Consider the following 19560-nt stretch of genomic DNA (forward strand, 5'->3'; position numbering starts at 1 on the left):
ACTCATACTCCCTTCTAGGCTGGAGATGAGGGTAACAAACATAGAGCTCAGTGTCCTGGCCTCCAGAACCACCCACTACTGGAATTGCGAATTCCCCAAATTTTGCCTAAAGACCATGAGTCTCTACAGACTCTATAGACCATAAGAGGTGGAGATGCCCAGCTGCTCTCCCTAGTTTACTCCAGTGGCTACTTATCCACACTAATTATTCCAGGTTTTTTGCTAACCCACTCATTTGCATTGAACAAGATTCAGCTCTGAGCTTGCCTTGCTCTGACCTTTCATCTGAAATGCCCCTTGCATGCTCTTATGCACTGCAGCTTTCCGCTGGAAAGCATTTTCTCCAGTCCCAAAGTCATGCAGATAAGAAAATTATTATTTATTGGAGGATTTTCCTGGTAATAGCAATTATTATCTCAAGCTTTTATTGCACTGTTAAGTTTTTGAGCAACAGTGTGCACAGGAAAACACAGCCCAAGCTCCTTACTCATACAGCTTGGAGGAAAAAAAAACAGGAGGTAGCATCCATGGGTACTAGACACTGAATTTAAAATAAGGTATTGAGCAACAGAATTAAGAACAGGATTCTTCCAGCCAGTCTTACTTAGAAGTTAACAAGAGCAGCTGTACAGCCCTTACACAAACATTGCAGGATGAACATCATTAACTCCCTGCACATTATCATAGTAAATCACTGCTGAGCTTATGGTGAACCCAGGAACCAAGTGATTTTCCTTGGAACAACCCAGACCGAGACTCTGCTGAAGGAAGTTGGATTTCTGAGCGATGATATGTCTACTGATGGTTAACCACTAGGATGGATGTGGGGTTTCACTTGGCCTGGAGATGAAACCCTGGATTCCATCATACTCTACTTCTTTGGGGAAGGACACGGTATAAAGGCTGAACCCAAACTCAAATCCCAGTTTTGAAGCTGGAGCCAACCCTCAGCTGGGCTTGGCCACCCTTCAGATGGCCAGCTGCAGGAAGTGCTGCCTGACACCGCATGAGCATTCCTCCTTTTCACTCCTAATTCCATCCTCATGAGTATAAGCAACAGCACACGGAGGTGTCGGACCCGTCTGAGCGCCGAGGGGTTGGCGAGGGCTCGCGGCTGACGGAGGGTGACCCAGACACTCAGTGACCAGGCACGTACCTGAGCGGGGCATCGGCAGGAGGCTTGGCTTGGGGTGGGACTGGAGGGCTCAGACAGGACGTGGTACAACAGGAGAACCAGATCACCCCTTGGGTTAAGAGTACTGCATAGAGGGAAGTTTTGGGGCTAGAGTCTGACATTTGCTGTCATCTGTCCATCCTTCTGTCCGTCCATCCGTGGGCGCGCAGGGCAGCCACACCTGCAGGGCCAGCCCAGACAGGACAGTCAGGGCTTTGTGGTCTGACACTGTGCCCAGTGTCCTGCACTGACACCGGGGGTGGGTGGCAGGGGGATGGTGACATTTAAAAGCCCTGTGAAGTGTCATCCAGCTTAACATCCCTCCTGCCTGCCGGGAACTGAGTGGTGGGTTCTGGGCAGGGCGTGGGTTGGGACCCCACTGCAGGGACCCCAACTGTTTGGAGCTCCCCAGCCTAAGGGCTGCTGAGCAGGAGCCAAGGGGCACGTTGAGTGCCCCCTGCCCCCAGGGGCTTCCTACCTCATCACAAAACATTACAACCAACAACTGATAAGGTGTTATAGCATCTCCTGTGGTTTCCCCTCCCTCCAGACACTTTTCCCTGGGAAGCCAAGCACAGGCAGACCCAAGGAGGAAAGGTGCCCACAGCCCTGCCCTTAACCAAGATAGCAAACACCCAAAACAAGGTACCTGCACCTGGTGTGTCGTCCCTGGGTCCTTGGCAGCTTTGGCAGCACAGAGCCACCCTCCCTGGGTGACAGAGATGAGACCACAACGATGGTGTAACTCACAGCACGTCAGTGGCTGCTCCCAGCCAGTTCCATGTGCCAGAATGAGGTGCTAGGAGGCAGCAAAGCATAGGAGGAGGGATAACGTTTTACAATGGTCTCAGCACAAGCCTGCAAGAGGGAAAGGGCACTTTTAAAGGGCAGACAGCACCTGCCACCTCCTGGAGGAAGGAGGAACCCTGGGAGTTTCTCCACTAATTGCCTTTTGTAACTAGGACACCTGTTGCAGTGTAGCAGAGCCAGACACGCCCTCGGCAAATCCCCTAGGATGAGGTGGGAAGCACTGGGTGTAGCTGGGCTGCTCCCAGCTGTCACCTCCTGCCAGTTTCCTGCACAGTGGTCACAGTCACAGCCACGGCTGCAGTGCCGGCCCTGGCAGCCCAGCCCTGGACAGCAATCTCTGCTCAGACCCTGGTCTGAGGGAGGACCAATACCAGCATTCACAGGGGAGCCACAGCCACCCCTCCTCATAACTGAGCAATGGCATTGCCTCTTCTGGAGGTGTCCCCTCATCCTCTGGGAGCTGCACATCCTCCAGCCCATCCTTGGCTGGAGGGACTGAGCTTTGGCAATTCTCTGTCCAGTGTGTTCTTTCAATCCAGCAGGTCCCACGCATCCGGCTTGCACTGGGAGTCTGGGCTCAAATCCCCAACATGAGGTGGTGGGATTTGTGTCTGCAGCCAGTGCTGCTCGTCTACGTGTCCGTGCTCTTGGTCTGAATCCAGACAGAACAGAGGGGCAAGACCTTCCTGGCAAAGCTCCTGCTCCCAGGCTGGATTGACTCCTGGAGCTGGAACTGCAATTAAGTTAATCACCGGATTGCAAAGGGCCGTGGGTGGGGAGGTGGGAGAGGCGGGAAGGTAATTAGAAAGTGGGTCATCTCTTGGTTTTCCTGTCTCCCCACAAACACCACCAGTTTGCTGGGATGTTGTACTGGCTGTCCCAGTGTGAGGCAGCATCTGGGGTGTCCCGGGCTCACAGCCCTGCATAAGTCACACCAGGCTCCAAGGCAGGATACAGGGCTTTCCCCTGGGCATCCCTACAGGCACAGGATTTTCTCCCTTCACCTGGGATGGGTTGACCCCTGTCCCTACCTCCCAGGCAGGATGCCACCTTTACCTAATCTATCTTTACCATGATGCTCCTGGTGTTTGCCATCAGCCATTAGTGACACAAACTCAGTAAAATGCTAAAAGTTTCACTCCTACCTGTTTGACCTGCCACAAATCCAGTGTGACCTGAGTGGAATGACCGTGTTTCCTGGTAGAAAGCAGGAGATGATGACAGCAGGCATTAGTTAAATTGATTTCTACACTTTTGGTCACACTTCATGCAACATATTCCACCTCCAAAGGGCAAAACCTGGCTGATAAATATTTCATTGAGCAGTTAATCACATTGCTAGAGATAAAATCACCTGGCCATAAGCAAGACCAGAAACGAGCCAATGCATTCTGCTGATACACACAAAATGATCTATTACATATTTATTGTATGCTTTGCCTAATCATTTATTAAGTCACTCTAAGAGGATGCATAGTCCAAGGAATTTAAGTTGTGCCTTGCACCACCAGCCCTTGGGATGGGAACACCAGACCTACCATGCTGCCTCTCCTGCAGCAACCAGAGCAGGAGGAAACCTCTGCCTGGTCTCTAATCTTTTCCTGGGTGAGGAAATCTATCCCATGCAGTGGATCTCTAAAACTTATGATTAATAAAATCATTGTTTATCCAAGAGGTGTTTATTCCACATGCCCAGGTGTTCTCAGATTGCCCCAAAGCCGTAATGGGCAGCCCATAGGCTGCTTTGGAAACCCTCAGGACAGACAGTGGGTGGAGGAAAGCCACAGCCTGAATTCCTTAAAAATATTCTACCTGTTGTAAGTGCTTTTGATTCCCACATGAAGTGTCTGAACTGCCTGAGAAGTTACTGTTCTATCCAGGTGGCTGTAGTCAGAAGTGGGAATGGGAAAGGAGCCTATCAGGAGGTGTTGCTGTCTGATCCCAGCTGAGTCACATACCCTGGTAGAAACAGGATTTCTACTTTAATGGATAAAATAACACTTTCCAGAGTAAACCAACTGGAGTGCTTTCACTGAACTCACCAGAGCTGGGTTCAGGGGACGCTGATCTCGTTAACTGAACCTTAGGAGACTCCTGGATTTAGCAGTCTCTCATCTCTCTGGAGTACTCCTCGAAGTTCTCTGCATGATCTTTAGCTGATCATCTAAATGACAATTGTGATTAACTGCACTCTTCATCACTGTAGCCACACAGAGACCATACAGAACATTTCTTTCCAACCCCATATAAATGCTTGTGTCCAAAGCCAAGGACAAGTATTTGAGTCAAGCGCCAATCCGGTTTAACCCAGTATGTGAGATACTTCTGCTTTCCTCCGCATAGTAGCCAGGTATTTTATATCTAAGGAAAAAAGCCAGGCTCACCTTAGTTGGCCACCTCCTAGTTTGAATTTTTGCTGGCTACTTAATTGGTGCCACAGGAGCCATAGAAGAGCCACAAAAGTTCCTGGCAATCCAGACATGCAAAAAACTTTTGGACCATTAGCAATCCTCCAAGTTGCCATCAACACCACCTTTGTCATGCAAGCAAACGAGACAGCAGTGCTATCTAGTGAAGTCTGCATCGACTTTAAAACAGGAAGGGAAAACGACCCCACTCCTTTTCCATGGCTCCCAGCCTGTGCTGTTATTTCAGAGCTCACACGCCCATTATTGGCAGCACAACCAGCCCTCGATGCTCAGACTCGGATGCTTGCAGAGTTTGGGATTTCACATCAAAGCCACTGGTTTGGCCAGTGATAAAGTTTGGAACCAAAGCCAAACTTCTCAGAATTTCACAGCTATTCCGGTCCCACGCCGGGCTCATCTCCCCTCAGTGCTGCAAGGAGCAGGCACACGGCAGCGCTCCAGCCACCACAGCTCAGCAGGACCTGGATCAGATGAACATTCGGATTTAACTCTCTTTTTAAGTCCATTTTGTCCTTCAGAAGGCTATTTCTGATCCTTTGGGGTGCTGACATCTCCTTCCAGGAGAAAGAGCTGGGTGCCACCAGGCACCCAGAGCTGGGGCTGCCCTGGAGCAGGTGCCCTGGGTCCAGCTCCCAGTGATTCATTCTCTGTGGGGGTTTTCTCTTAGCACAGCACAGGAAAACTGTTACACAGAGGTGGAGGAAAGAGGAGCCACAAACACAGCTGGTCTTGAACAAACACTGTCCAACTCAGCTCCAGCTCACTGTCCTAGTGCGGCCGGCGGGGTCAGTGCTCAGCAGCAGCAATCTCCTACAGCAATCTCCTCTTGGAATATTTTCCTTTCTCCGTGGGGCACCAAATAATTGCTGGAGTGTGGTGTCTCTCGGCTTTGCTTCTTGGAGAGAGTGCTCTGTTCTGCTTTGAGCTATTTAATAGCACTGTTGGGCTTCTACCCAAAGAAATAAGGCCCTTTATGTTGTCTTTGGTTCAGGTTCTCTCTCTCACTCGTGCTTTTTAATTCCCATAAAAACCTAACATGTTCCTGCCAAAAGTATAATTGTAGGGCCATGAGTGGTGGTGTGTGTAGAGGAACGACTCCGTGGTCATAAAGTATGAGAAGAGCGATAGTATTTAGCACAGAGAGACAACAAGAGTGGAAAAGTGTTCATTCAGCTTTTCTGTGGTAGTTAAGGCAGCTGTGAGCACCGGAGTCATTCTAAAAATAGCAGAAAAACCTTAAAGGAAATAAGTAATGATGAAGAAGCTGATCTGGTCAAGCCACCCAGAGATGCCCTCAGACCTTCAGGTGACCATGGGGAGAATCCAGCCCATTCCTTGCTGCTGCTGGCTGCAGGGTTTGCTGAGATCCTGATCGGAGCTCTTGGATCTGGGGTATTTCTTTCTCATTACCATCCATCATCAACCCAAGAGACTTCTGAGTGCCTTTTGCACTCAGATAAAGGTTCAAGAAAAGCTTTGGTTCCAGGAAATTACACAACGCTGCTGATCTTGATTAATGCTCAGTAACACACCAGAGCCCTGTGGGCTGCATTGGGTGACTTAGAGGCTTTCCTTCAGAGAAGGAGTTGGCAAGAAAAACTGAACTACTGCATGAAAAGTACAATCTCTTGACAGGAAAATAAATTTAGGGACCAAACACTCCGAGAAATACCTGATTCACCTGACAATGGTGTTAAAAAAGGATTTTGAGTTTGTATTTGGCTGGTCCATCACCTGCTTTGAAAACCATTAGGAGCTCTTATGTGTTGATTCACCAGTCTCAGGGAAGGGGGGGGCTGGCCCATGTTATCACTCCAGAGAGCACTTCCCAAAGTCCTGATATGTGTTGAGCGGGGTATCTGAGAGCAAGGAATGAAGTCTGTATGTGAAGCAAAGCTGGTGCAATGGCTGGGAGTGCTTTCAGCAACAGCCATACAGTCTGTATGTCCAAGGTTTCAGCTTTTAGCCATCCAACTTGCAAACGTTTTTATCCTCTGCAGGCTTCTGGGATCCATTTCAATGACTAGTTTCCCCTTCTTGCAGCTGCATTTGCAGATTTAATTACTAAAGAGTTTAGGGCCAAATGTTTAGAGATACTATGTATATATACGTGTGTGTGCGTGTGTATTGCAGAGAGTTGCCGTCCTTAATATCTCCCAGGGCACTCAAAGCACCACAGCAAACCCACACAGTGTGGTACTGGCTGCATCCCAATGTACCAGTAGCACATCTCAGTGCTAAAGAGACATTTTTACAATCTATAAACACATATAAACAGTGACTATAAAATATTTTCCATAATCCAGCTATGGGAATACATGACATTTAAAGTAATTTCCTGTATCTAGATTTATTCTGTGGCATGTCTTTTTCTGTTCATAAATCCACTTCTCTCTAAGCACTATAGAACTCTGCATAGGAAAGACAGAATGAATTCACGTGAGATTTTAAATGTAGTTTGTAGGCTAGAACGTGAATGTACCTGGAATGTGTGTGGGACTCTAGTCATCTCCCATGTCACCTCCTGATGGCACAGCTGTGAGGGCAGTTCTCGCCCTCAGACATCCACAGCATCTTCCTCTTATCAATCTGATGCCTTCAGGTTTTTGCACAGTGTCTGCTGAAACATGGATCATGACCATACAGTCTCCTGCAAAATGAGGTTTCAATATGATTTTCCACTAGACCAGATTGCTCTAATCCCTGTCCAACCTGGCCTTGAACACTTCCAGGGATGGGGCAGCCACAGCTTCTCTGGGCAACCTGTGCCAGGGAAGAATTTCTTCTCAATATCCAATCTAACCCTGCCTCTGTCAGTGGGAAGCCATTCCCCCTTGTCCTGTCACTCCAGGTCCTTGTCAAGTTCCTCTCCAGCTCTCCTGTAGCCCCTTTAAACACCGGAATGCTTCTGGTATATTTGTGGCATAATCTAGACTCACAGTTCTTGGTTTTCATATGGTCTTAATCACTGTCTGGGTAATCCTCGGACTCACCCCCAGGCAGTGAACAGTCCTGCCCCCTGCTCATCTCCCACCACGTCTAATGTGTGTTCTGACCTTTTCCGTGTGTGTGTTCCCGGGCCAGGTGAGCCACTGAGTGCCAAGATATGAGCAATATTTACTACCTGGCATGCAGTGGGTGTTGCAATTCCTGGTCATAATTGTGTTTGAGAGTCATAGTAGTGGAGAAAGTTATTACCTGGGCTCCCTTCCCGCCTCTTGTGGGTTCCAATCAGACACTGGGTGTTTTTCAAATTGGTTTTTGAGTGTATAATTTTAGTACATACGTCAATAGAAAGCAGAACAAAAACAGAATTCACTATGATAAAATTAAAAGGACAGAGTCCCTCCCAGTGAGGAGACAGCCCCCCGCCACCTCCCACGCTGGAGGAGCATCACCTTTGTGTCACTTTGTGTCACTTTGTGTCACTGCCGGAGCCATCACCGCTGTGAATCACCTGCCCTGCAGCCAGCCCAGGGACCAGCAAGGACCCCCGGGCTCCCCCCCTTCCCTTTAAAGCCCAGGAGCAGCAGCGTGTGCCCAGCACTTGGTGCCACCCTTGCTGCCACATCTCTTGCAGCTCGGTGGTGGGAGAGGCTGCAGGATGGCCGAGGGAGAAATCACCACCTTCACTGCCCTGACCGAGAAGTTCAACCTGCCCCCGGGGAACTACAAGAAACCCAAACTCCTGTACTGCAGCAACGGGGGTCACTTCCTACGGATCCTCCCGGATGGCACAGTGGATGGGACCAGGGACCGAAGCGACGAGCACAGTAAGCAAACCCTATGGGTCTTCTTGGTGACCTCCTTGCTCCTATGATTTCATCAGCTAGGATGGGGGCAGCTGGGGAAGATGGGCACTGGACCAAGGTTTCTTTAATCCTGGTGGTAACAAACTTTCCAGGAGTCACACATCCATAGCCCATAGGCAGAGCAGGGGAGGCAAAGTACGTGTGATATAAAAGTACAGATATAAAGTACATAAATAGATATACGAAGTATTAAATCTGTCACTGGTCATTACCTCATGAAAGGCAGGCAGACACAGGGGAGGCAGCAATGACACAGCAGGGCTGGGTCGCACAGGGAGCTGGCAGAAAGGGCTTAGGGCAGCCTGGCATCCCACACACAAAGCTATCACTTGGAATTCTGTGCTATCTCTGCATTTGCATCTGTTTGCCACAGCAATTTAACAGGTCATCCATGGCCAGGGTCTCATCTCACCTGTCCCCATCCCTGCAGTCGGTGATGTTGGTGGCCCCATGGGACTTTGGGGACCTGCTGCTGGGAGGAACTGCCCCCACAGATGCACCATTTGTCCTACCAAGGAGTCATTGGGAAGTTTTATGCTTTTTGAGCTCTTGCACTGCCAAAAACTCTTCAGCGGGTTTTTTTAACCCGATGCCCAGGAGAGCTGGACCAGCCACACAGCAAAGTTCCCGGGGGCTCTGCGGGCAGCAGGACCAGGCTCTTCCCTTTGGCTCTCGGTCCAGTACACCATATCCTGGACATTTACTGGAATATGACTGGGATCTGCCAGGCTCCTATCCGATTAGAAGGAAGGGCTGGGAGGAGCCAAGTCAGCCTTTATTTACTTTAAACTGCAAGCACACACGTGGCTTTTCCCCAAACTTAACCTTTCCTCTCACTATTGTTGTTTTAATGACAAGCAGTTTATAGTCTAATTACAAACACTGTCTCCCATCACTTGCCCAACACAAGTGCTGGGGGATGGATGAGGATGAGTCTCCTGAGGCTGGATGAACACAGAGTGGGGCTCCAGCCTCCAGCTGGGTATGAACCCAGCACCACCTAACCCTGCTCAAACCCCTGGGAGAGACAGACAGGACAATGACCCAAAGGATCTTCAGGAGACAGGACCAGGCTCACAAGACCCACAAGGAGAGGTCATATGAGCTCAGCCAGGGTCTCTGCAGCATTTTCCAGAGGTTTTGCTGGAGTCTGAAGGGGAGGTCACAGTCAAGATGGCATCTCCTGGAACATGCGGAGCTACCAAGGCCTTGAGTGTCCAGCTTCTGCGCCCCAGCATGGCATGGATGCTGCCACACAGCCCAGACTTTTTCCCTCCGGAAAAACAAATCCATCACCTGGGAGTGAGCTGTTCCCCACAGCCACATCGCACACACGGGCAGCGAGTGCAGGCAGGTCCTGCACCCCAGCACGCTCACACCTCCCCGGCTGCTGGCCTGGGGCCACGTGTTTGAAAACCTCTGCCAGAAAGGAACCTCCTGTAAATGATCTCATAAACTTGGATATAGGAATGTACTAATATTTACAGAGGAAACTCCTGGAAGGGCTGCATGCCAGCAGAGCAGCCCTGCCACGAGGTGCCCTGCTCTGAGCACCAGCAGCTGCCCACGGTCCTGCCCCTGTGCCTGGGAAATGCCGGAGCTGCTCAGCACCATCCCCTGGCATGCAAGAGGAGCAGCCCAGACCGTGACCAGCACCATGGGATACTGCTCACCCAGCTGGGACAGGCACCTGCCAGTCCCAGGGAGGGACAAGACATGAGAACACCCACAGCTCATTGGGAAGCCAATGGACACAGAGGCATTATAGTCTGCATTGATGCTCTGCAAACTGCCCAAGCTCATTTTGCTCCTGACAAATATCAAAAATTCTTATTTTTATCTTGAATGGCCTTGCCAGGTGCTAGCCCTGGAATCAGGGAGGATCTCTAAGAGTGCAAGAGTCTTTCCAAGCCCTTGTTGTTCAGGCTGATGTCAGGATTCCCTCCCCACATCCTTTGTTGTTGTGTGTGGGCATCCCAAGCTTGCACTGTGAAATGGGAAGAAAACTTACCAGGACATTGCAGACCACTTGGGATGAAGCTTGTTTCCACAAACAGCCTTATTTTTCCTGTTTCATCCCATTACTTCATGGAAGGAAATCAGGCCTGTAAAAGGACACAAGAAGCACAAGCTCCTTCCTCCGAACCCACCATTCTCCCTTCCTCTATGGCTGAAGACCTCAATGTCCCTATCGGCAGCCAGAGGATTCTCACTCTCCTCTCTCAGGGACAGCTTTCAGGACAGTATCATCATTTTCATCCCATTCCCCTCTTTCCCCCTGGATTGCTCTTGGGGCTGCAGCACCACAGCAAATGTAGGTGGGCTGGGGCTTTCCCACTGCAGATTCCCAGCCTAAACCAGGCATGCACTTGGGACCGTGTATTCCTGCAAATCTGTACCCACACAATTTCCTAATTAGCCATCATTTACTAAGCAAGACATGCAAAAAAAAGAAGGAAGAATGTGAACCATTACAGCAAAGATTTCACTGGGAAGAGTGTTCTGCCAGGCCAAGAGGTAACATTGCCTTTTAACTCATCTAAATAATGATAAATAAATTAAATATAAACAGGAAGGAAGGAACTGGAGCCGAGGCATCCGTTCATACTTCATTCAAACCAATCTAAATATTGCTGTCATAAATCTCATGAAAAAAAAACTGTCTAGGAGATGGGAATGATCGCTTGGAAGAGCTGGAATTTGCAAGTCACACTGACTACAGCCACAGAGCCACAGCCTCCACACACACTGGTGGGGCTTTTAATGGCTGCAGCGTTCCTGCCCACCCATGAGAGCCCCGTGGGCTCCTCCCTGAACACACAGCACTGGAGAACTGTCCTCCCAAGGCTTCTCTCCAACTAAACAGCCTTTTCCTGATAAATATATTAAACAAATACTTGAGCCAAGTTTTAATCACTTTCCGAGACTCCTGTAATCAGCAAAGTAAGGAAAAAAGAAACCAGACAAATGGAAAGTTTAAAGCTGCTGGGTGAGGTACAGGATGCTGAGTAGAGCAGGATGCTGCAGCTCCCCGGCTCACTTCCCTCAGCACAAGACCAGAAAAGAGCTTTTTTTTGCCCTGGAGTTTCTAGCTGCAGTCCAGCATCGGGAATGGGGATGGAATCTGGTGTCCAGCGGCTGCAGGGCCTGAGGCAGCTCCCATCGCTCCCACTCAGGCTGTGCCCTGGCAGACCCAGGTCCTGCTTCAGCATCAAATCCGTGTCAGCATTGCACATTCGGAAAATCTAAGGTGTGACTACCTACAGGAGGCATTTTTTTAAGATGAAGATCAGCCTTTGCCATTTCTCCACTCTCCACCTACAATGCCCTGAATAAATCCAGCCACAGTGCACGGCTGGATGGGACACGCTGGATCAGGAGTTTGCAGTGCAGGCATCTGCACTCTGCCCACTGCTGGTTTAGCTCTCAAAATACTTCTTCATATGTCACTCCTTAAGTGTCTTGTCAAACCACATGAGAAATTTGTAAATTAGAGCCAGAATTAAAACCCCAATCTCCTGTGTCCCATTCCAGCATCGTAACCAAAAGGCTGCCCTTCCTTTGATGTAAAATAAGGGGAAAATTGGTCTTTGGTTCCTAAAGGATGGCTGTGGGGTTTCTTTGAAGGAGAGGGTACAAGGAGACACTTCTATTACACACTGTACTGTTTCCTATAAACACTTTATAAGCCAGGCTTTGGAACAAAACACCCTGCTAACCTTCCTAGCAGCTATTTTTTTCTCCTTTTCCTATTTTGCTTTTAATGTTGTTGTTATTGTTTCATTTTTACTTCCAGTCCAGCTCCAACTGAGTGCAGAAAGCGTGGGAGTGGTGTACATAAAGAGCACCCAGTCGGGGCAGTACCTGGCCATGGACACCAACGGGCTGCTCTATGGCTCGGTAAGTGGGAGGATCCCGTGGGACCAGACACAGAGAGGGCTTGAGGTTTGCAGAAATCTCATAGCTCTGAGTAATGCAAACCACAGGCAATAATTAGGCTCTGTTTGTGATTCTGGCAGCTGGACAGTCGCTCTGCATCTGGCTTTATTTTGGGGGGAAATAAATAAATAACCAAATATCGCCATTACTGCCCTGCCTCCAACAAATATTGGATTTCCTATCTGACACTTGATAAATATTGTGTTTCATACCTGGAGCAGCAGCTGCTCTGCAGCCCTTCAGCAGCTGACAGCTGGTCTAGTGGAAGGGGGATGGAATGAGATGATCTTTAAGGTCCCTTCCAACCCAAACCATTCTGTGGATTTGTGCTCTGAGCCTGTAGCTGCCACCCCACATCTTAGTGCCAGAGCAGGAGCCAGGGCCAGGACCAGCTGATGGAGCATGGGGCCAGACTCCATCACTGCTGAATAAAATGCCCAGGCCATGGACATGATGCTGCAGGAGTGGCCCAGGGGACAAAATCAAGGCTACTTACCTCCATGCTTTAATATGAGCTTTACTGGGGCATGGAGATCTCGGAGGTGGGTCTTGAGCTGGGATTACCACGTTAGAAACACACATCCCCATCCCCATGGCATCACCCCGGCTCACTGTTGTTCCCCTGGGCTCTCTTTCAGCAGTTACTGGGTGAGGAGTGCCTGTTCCTGGAAAGGGTCGAAGAAAACCATTATAACACGTACATCTCCAAAAAGCACGCGGATAAGAACTGGTTTGTGGGTCTGAAGAAGAATGGGAACAGCAAGCTGGGGCCGCGGACTCACTACGGCCAGAAGGCGATTCTCTTCCTCCCACTGCCCGTCTCGGCTGACTAAGCCCCAACCCAGAAGCTCAGAGATGACCCCAAATACCAAAACCCAACTGCTGCCGCCTCCTTAGAGCTCGTTAGAGCTCCGAGCTTTAGGTCAAGGCTTTACCAAAACTAGCCAAAGCAGAGCTCCTCAGCTCTGCACAAAGCTTTGCAGAGATGAGGGGAAGAGTCCTGACACCCTCCCAAGGGCCACCAGCCCCCCTGGCTCCCCCTGCCCCCCACTGTCTGCTGTTGTGTGCCATGACCACGCTGCAGCTCCTGGGGACAGGCACCCAGAAACCTGCCCAAAGGGCACCCCAAGGTCACCCCAGTTACCAGAGAAGTGCATGCTTTGTGTCCCCAGGCATTCTAAGGCAAAACCCTCCTGGATATTGTGTATTAATGTATTTATCTATCTAAGTATGCAGCTTCTAACGTGCCCTCAAACAATCTCATATTGGACCATCAGTCCTGTTATCCAGGGCCAGCCTGGTGAATGCTGGCCAATATCCTTGATGTGTTAAGCTGAACAAGCAGGCAAAGCTCCAGTCCCAGACCTTGGCCTCCCTCACAACACCAATAGTGCTGTATTTCATGTACCTACCATATATTATTAGTATTTATTTATCAAGTAAGTATGTCTCTTCTACAATCTGTTCATAGGTAATTCCAGGCACCAAAGCCCCTTGATGCTGTCCCAGTGAGGAAGGGGCAGTGGCAGTCAGTGACTGGTGTGAAGGTGTGATGCACAGCAGGAAGATGCTGCATGACAGTGGCAGCACATCACACCCATTCCCAGGGGTATTCCCCCCACTGCTCTGGTGTCTGGCTACATGGGGCTCTAAAAATGCCACTGGAGCCCCTTGATGACTCCCAAACCCTGTGAGAAGCTGTTTCTCCTCACCTGGCATGATGCAGCTCAAGAGCCACTCCTGCCATGTGAGAGCATCACAGGAGCACCAAGCTGCCACAGTGTACCCAGAGCATCCACAGCTTCTCTGGAAAACCTGTGCCAGGGCCTCACCACCCTCACAGGGAGGAATTTCTCCCTAATATCTAATCTAAATCTACTCTTCTTCAGTTTAAAGCCATTCTCCCTTGATTTATCCTGCCATCATGGACAGGGACAAGAAGTGCTTGCTCCCTGCTCCTGACAAACCCAGATCAACCATCTCTACACAAGAGAGGAATAAAGAGCACTCTGCCTTGCATATTTCTGCAACAGCAATTAGTCACTAATTACTGCACTTTACAATCGCTCTAATTACTGCACTTCTGCACTTGCTGGCTCTGAAACCTTCTCCCCAGCACTGATAGCATCACAGGTAATCCCAGTGCTCCTGGGCAAACAGGGAGCTGGCATAGGAATGGCAGAGCCGTGGCTGTGAAGGAGCCTGCACCAACTCCTTGCACCTTCTCATTGCCATGGCCCTTCAGTGCTGCTTCTCACCTGTGGGATCCATGTGGAAATTGAGTGGAAAGGTGAATTTTGCTAATCCTGCAGGTACCAGCTGCTCCTCTTGTCTTCTACACAGCAACATTCCTGTACAGCTGCCCACAGGGAGGGTAGATGGGTGGTCTTGGAAGTATTTACTCTGTGCACACTGAATGCTTGAGGGACCACAAACATAAATTTTCAGTTTTTACTTAGAATTCCCAACAGCCAAAAAGGCACATTTTTAATATATATATTTCTACATACCAACTAAAACATTTCAATTAGAAGAAAACAATAATGCTTACAAAAAATCTACTCTGCATTATTGCCTTCCCCCCTCAAAAAGATTAGGCACAGCAGTGGGATAACTTTGGAGTTTTTCAGTATCCCTGTGTCCCAGGTAAGCCTGAACAGGCAAACACCTGTGATTTGCAGTGTTGCCTTATTTTCACATCTAAGCCCATTAATATAACTCACATCAGAGCAGACACAGCTCCCTGCAACCTTTCAGCTGGCAAGCACTACCCCATGGAGGCGTCTTCATCATCCTCACGGGTTCCCTCATCCTACATCTGCAGAGCGTGGATCCCTCAACAGGCTGGACCCCTCCACCTCTCCACCTCTGGCATCAGCGCTGCTCTGAACTTCTAATCGCTTCACTGCAGTGGATAAGAGTTGAGAAGTACCTGACAGTGCCCAGTAAGGACAGAATATCTGCCAAAATCCTGGATTTCAGCCAACAAGCTGCCAGGGGAGAAAGGCCAAGAGAGGGACCCAAACACTACTGATGGCCCTGGCTCAGCTGCTATCAGGTCCAGCACGATATTCCTACAGCAAACAAGAAGCTGGGCAAGACAGAGCGATGTGGAAGGCTGACAACATTAACATCCTTCTTAAACACCGTGGTTGCTTTCCCTGTGAAAGTCCAGGCTGTCACTCAAGTCAAGAAGTGAATGAATGCATGAGCGGGAGATGCAGGTTTCTAATTAAACTGGAAAGTTGGAACGTGTAATGCCGGATTTAGCTGTGCTGTCTTGCAACACCTCATTAACCCAGGGCTCTCCTCTCGTTAGGCTTCTGCCGCTCAGAAACCGCCCCCGCAGGTACACGCTTGACGCCCAGCCGGGGAAAAATGTCAACACTTGGGCTGAAAAATAATCCCCAGGGAAGCCACAGTAATTGCTTCAGACAGATGGACAAGCCAGGATGGCATTGCCCAGGGAAACCATGCTCACCTCAGGGAGTTTGTCCTCAGGGTGAGAGGTGAGGGGGGATAGGGGGAAGGAAAATCATAAGATTTAAGAAAATCATTACAAGTGAAGATCTTTCCCAATAAGTGCAAGGAGCCCAAGTGTGCTGTGAGAGGTTTTCTGGAATTTGAAGGAAAGGGAAGACAAGAAAGGAAAGGGAAGGAAAGAAAGAAGGCAGGGAGGTAGGGAGTGAGGGACAAGAAAATGCCAGAGAAAGGTAAAATCTGGGTCGGGCCATGCTGCACAGCTGGGTTGGGCTGTGGAGTGTGCTGGAGGGAGGGAACACACACCTCTGCTCCATGGGACAGTCCATCATGAGCTCCCTGTACATACAGGGCAGATGTCCTGTTTAGATTGGAGATTAGGGAAAATTTCCTCCCTGAAAAGACTGTCCAGCCCTGGCACAGGCTGCCCAGGGCAGTGGTGGAGTCCCCATCGCTGGGGGGGATTTAAAAGCCATGTGGATGTGGCACCTAGAGACACGTTTTAGTGGTGGCCTTGGCAGTTCTGGGGCAACGGTTGCACTCGATGATCTTAGAGGGCTTTTCCCAACTAAATTATTCCACGGCTCTATGATTTTCAGCCAAGGGAGCCCGCGCATGGAGCACCAGGGCTGCTGCTATTTCGCCTTCGGTTTCGGATCGGGAGCCGGCGGGAGCGGGCAGGGACAAGCTACGAGGGCGGGAGGCCCCGAACAATAAAGAAAATAAACAGACTCTGCCCCCCAGGCTGCTGGGGGGCGGCACACGGGAATTCCGCTTTCGCTCTGGAAGCTCCGCCGCGCCCGAGCCGCGGGATGCCCGGGAGGTGGCGGTGCGGAGGCGCCGGGAGCGCCGGGAGCGGGGGGAAGACCGGGCATCCCCCCCCGCGCTGCCGGTGCCAGCGGGCGGACATCGAAGCGCCAACATCTGGCTCAGCATCTGGCGGACAAATGGAGCGAGAGGAGCTGAAGGGGGCCCGTGAAGCGGTGGGGTCCCCCCACTTGCCCAGGGGCGCTGCACCCACCCCAGGGAGCCCCTGCTGCCCCCTGCGTGGGGCTGGGGCTGTCCAGGGACCCCCGTGGGGAGCAGGAAGGATAGAGTGGGGTTACACTCCTGGCAAAACCGCTCATCTCTTAACGTGGCTTCTCCTTCCCCATCCTCTCACCCCACTGCTGCTTTGCCCATGAGACAGTGCTCGGCCCCAGCCTGGTGAGCCAAACCAACCCGAGCAAGGGAGCCTGGAATAGTCTGTTATTAAACTCGGGGAACTGATGGGAATCCAAGCAAAAGGAAAGCTTGGGTTTCTGCTGCTTTCCTGTGGTTCGCATTTTGGAAAGGCTGCTGGAGGACACACACGTCTCAGGGCAGGAGCTGTGGGATGCAGTGTTGGGCACCACGATGCCGTGAAGCATCATCCCCTCAGAGGCTCTGGCAAAGACTGAGAGAGCCCCTGCAGTCACACCACCGGCGTGCCACCTCATGATGCCCATCCTTGCAGCTCTCCCTTGGCAAGGGAGGTGCAGCAGCACTGCCCATGCCCCCACCTCCACACACCCATCTCCAGCACCTCCCGCTGCACCCCAGACCTCCCTCCCCACTGTCCCAAGCCTTTCTTGAGCACAGGTTATGCCAAACCACTTCAGGATGTGCTGACTGAAACAAGCTCTCGGGGCAGCACAGCTATTCCCATTTGTGCTGTGACTCCATTTTTAGAGCCAATATCTGAGGATTTCCTGAGCTGTGGAGGGAGCTGGGGTAAATCTCCAGCCAGGCTAGTGGGACAGTATAAATCCGTTCAATAAAGAGGAGCAATTTCCATGGGGAAGGTCCCATTGGGAAGAATGGGGGGATTTGCCAGAGCAAGGTCTGCCAAACCTCCACCTCACAGCATTGCCACAGTTCGTGCAGGTTTGGCTCTTCCTCAGCACGTGCAGCAATTTGTTCTGGCTAGTGAGGGTGGCTTGTGGCAAGTGCTAATCCCAGCTCCGGGGTTGAGCCCCTCAGGAGGGGTAAGAGGCCCCAGCTCCCAGCCCTCACTCCTCTGGAGACACTGAGTATCCAAAAGCAGCAGCTTTGTGTAATCCCCACACAAAGAGGTGGTCACCGCTAATGGGTTTACCTGCTTAATTCTCCCCAGCCCTTCCTGGCTCTCAGGGTTTTCCCTTCCCCACTGACTCGGTGCTACAGGAAGCTCTGCTTCCCACATTAAGCAGATTGTCTGCAGCAGGACATGCAAATGCATTTATCCTGCTGAATTCCCGAGCTGTTACACCACGGCGTTTCCGGGATATGAATCCTCTGTCACTCACATCCTTCCCTGCCCTATTTCCGGACCTGGGCCATGACACATTTATCACCCAAGGCACGGAGCATCTTCAATCCCCCCTGGCTCCCAAAGTGGTTCCCCTGGGATCATCTGCTGTCACCACCAAATGCCCAGAGGAACCCTGGTGCTCATGGTGACCACCAAAACACCTCCCACCCCATTGCCAGGGTTCACCCCTGCCCAGTACAGCCCCACATCAGGGATGGGTACACTTAGGACAAGCTCAAACCACTCCCCACCATCCCAAATTTACTGTTTCACTGCAGAAATCATCCCAACATGGGTTTCCTCCTTTTGCAGGAGAGGAGTTGGGAAGGAGGGTGGGTGGGCACCCGCACCCACGTGTGCCAAAAGAGCCGACTGCTGCAACAGGCCTCAATTAAAAGGGGATTCTAGGCTCAGATCAGCAAACGCTGGCCTAATTCAGGAAGGAAAGGCTCTGTCACAGCACTGCTGGGCAGGACACTGGGCAGGAAAACCATTTCCAGGCACAGCCATGAAAAGTTACAGCTTGATAACTCAGACTGCAAGGTCTGTGCTCTTTAGAGAACAAGGCCTCGAGCTCAGGTCCAAACCCTGCTCTCCAAGGACAGGTCAAGCTTTCCAAAGCAAATCCAAGTGCAACTCAAAGCCATCTGAATCCAATCGCTGCTCACTCGGGCAGATCCCCCTTGTCACTGAGCGTGGAAATTCAATATATGGGAAGAACTTGAAACAAGAAAATGAAATTCTGTTTATTTTCCTAGCAGGAGTCTGGCCTAAACCCTTCACTTTTCAAGAGTCAGTAACTGTTGCTTCCTTTTTTACCCTCCTTTAATTACATTTCTAAGCTAAATGAGAACCAAGATGAAGGCTTGGGGCACTACCACAGCATCTTTGGCGAGATGCACCCTGGCCAAAGGTGCAATTCCAGAACAAGACACTGTATAATGAATTATAATTAAAATACTGTTTTACCAATTTTTCTCAGAGTCTGGACAGGTTTTCTCCAACACAAAAAAGTCCTATGTTTTTTCTAGCCAAACAACCTGTCTAAGAAAGAGCTTGTGAAGGGCATCTATAAGGAAGGCAGACCCTGCCCTTACCATGTCTGCCCACATCAACAGTCGGGGAAAATGCACCCAGGCAACTTGAGTTTTCCCCATCCAGGTTCCTCCATATGCCATGTGGAGGCAGGTAAAGACGGAGGGAAGGAGAGAGGGAGGGACATGTCACCTGGATGAGCTGGGCAGAGCCAGATCCTGGTGGCACCCAGCAGGAAGCCCCTAGCTTGGGTTTGGATCACCTCTGCTCCCAGTCTCCTTTCTAGATGGTTCTGAAATTTTAGTCTGGAAAAAAAAGGATGGTGTCAAAGTATCAGAAAGGGAAAAACAACACAACTGCCTCACAGTTGTCATTGCAGATGCCTTTGTGGCTGAAGGAAAAGGCAGATGGGCACTGTGCTTCAGCATTAGCTCCAACCACCACCATGAGGAAACCCCTCACCCCACTCACACCAGCACTGCTGTGCTGGGTGACTCCTTCACCACTTCAGGATTTAACTTTCCTTGTGCACCATGTAGTTTATATTGTGTTAAGCCCATCTAGACAGCA

At 50.4% G+C, this 19560-nt stretch overlaps 1 protein-coding gene and 1 long non-coding RNA gene across 5 annotated transcripts in view; one reads left to right on the top strand and one right to left on the bottom strand.

Moving 5' to 3' along the window:
* Window positions 1-355: 355 nt before the first annotated feature.
* Window positions 356-19560, bottom strand: part of LOC135422487 (uncharacterized) — a 33773-nt gene continuing 14568 nt past the window's right edge. For 2 of the 3 annotated variants that reach the window (XR_010434499.1, XR_010434498.1), the window contains 4 exons: window positions 14423-14583; window positions 12661-12829; window positions 6896-10330; window positions 356-4345 (listed from right to left, as the gene is read on the bottom strand). This is a non-coding gene — a long non-coding RNA (uncharacterized LOC135422487). Of the gene's footprint in view, window positions 4346-6895; window positions 10331-12660; window positions 12830-14422; window positions 14584-19182; window positions 19296-19560 lie in introns of all 3 variants that reach the window. The other variant, XR_010434500.1, reaches the window with a different exon arrangement.
* On the top strand, window positions 8018-13607 carry FGF1 (fibroblast growth factor 1). 2 transcript variants are annotated; one of them, XM_064671661.1, is made up of 3 exons: window positions 8018-8186; window positions 12022-12125; window positions 12803-13607. In XM_064671661.1, the coding sequence occupies exons 1-3, from the start codon at window positions 8018-8020 to the stop codon at window positions 12995-12997; spliced, it is 468 nt and encodes a 155-aa protein (XP_064527731.1). In that variant the 3' UTR covers window positions 12998-13607. The 2 variants fall into 2 exon arrangements, with proteins under 2 accessions (XP_064527731.1, XP_064527732.1); XM_064671662.1 differs by having other exon boundaries at window positions 12806-13607.

Source organism: Pseudopipra pipra, chromosome 15 (genome assembly GCF_036250125.1).
Source record: "Pseudopipra pipra isolate bDixPip1 chromosome 15, bDixPip1.hap1, whole genome shotgun sequence".
Lineage (NCBI taxonomy): Eukaryota > Metazoa > Chordata > Aves > Passeriformes > Pipridae > Pseudopipra > Pseudopipra pipra.

Excerpts from the sequence above, each read along its gene's own strand:
- FGF1 (XM_064671661.1), top strand. The coding sequence starts at position 8,018 with ATGGCCGAGGGAGAAATCACCACCTTCACTGCCCTGACCGAGAAGTTC. Across the intron at positions 8,187-12,021 it reads GGACCGAAGCGACGAGCACA|TCCAGCTCCAACTGAGTGCA; the intron begins GTAAGCAAACCC and ends TTTTACTTCCAG. Across the intron at positions 12,126-12,802 it reads ACGGGCTGCTCTATGGCTCG|CAGTTACTGGGTGAGGAGTG; the intron begins GTAAGTGGGAGG and ends GCTCTCTTTCAG.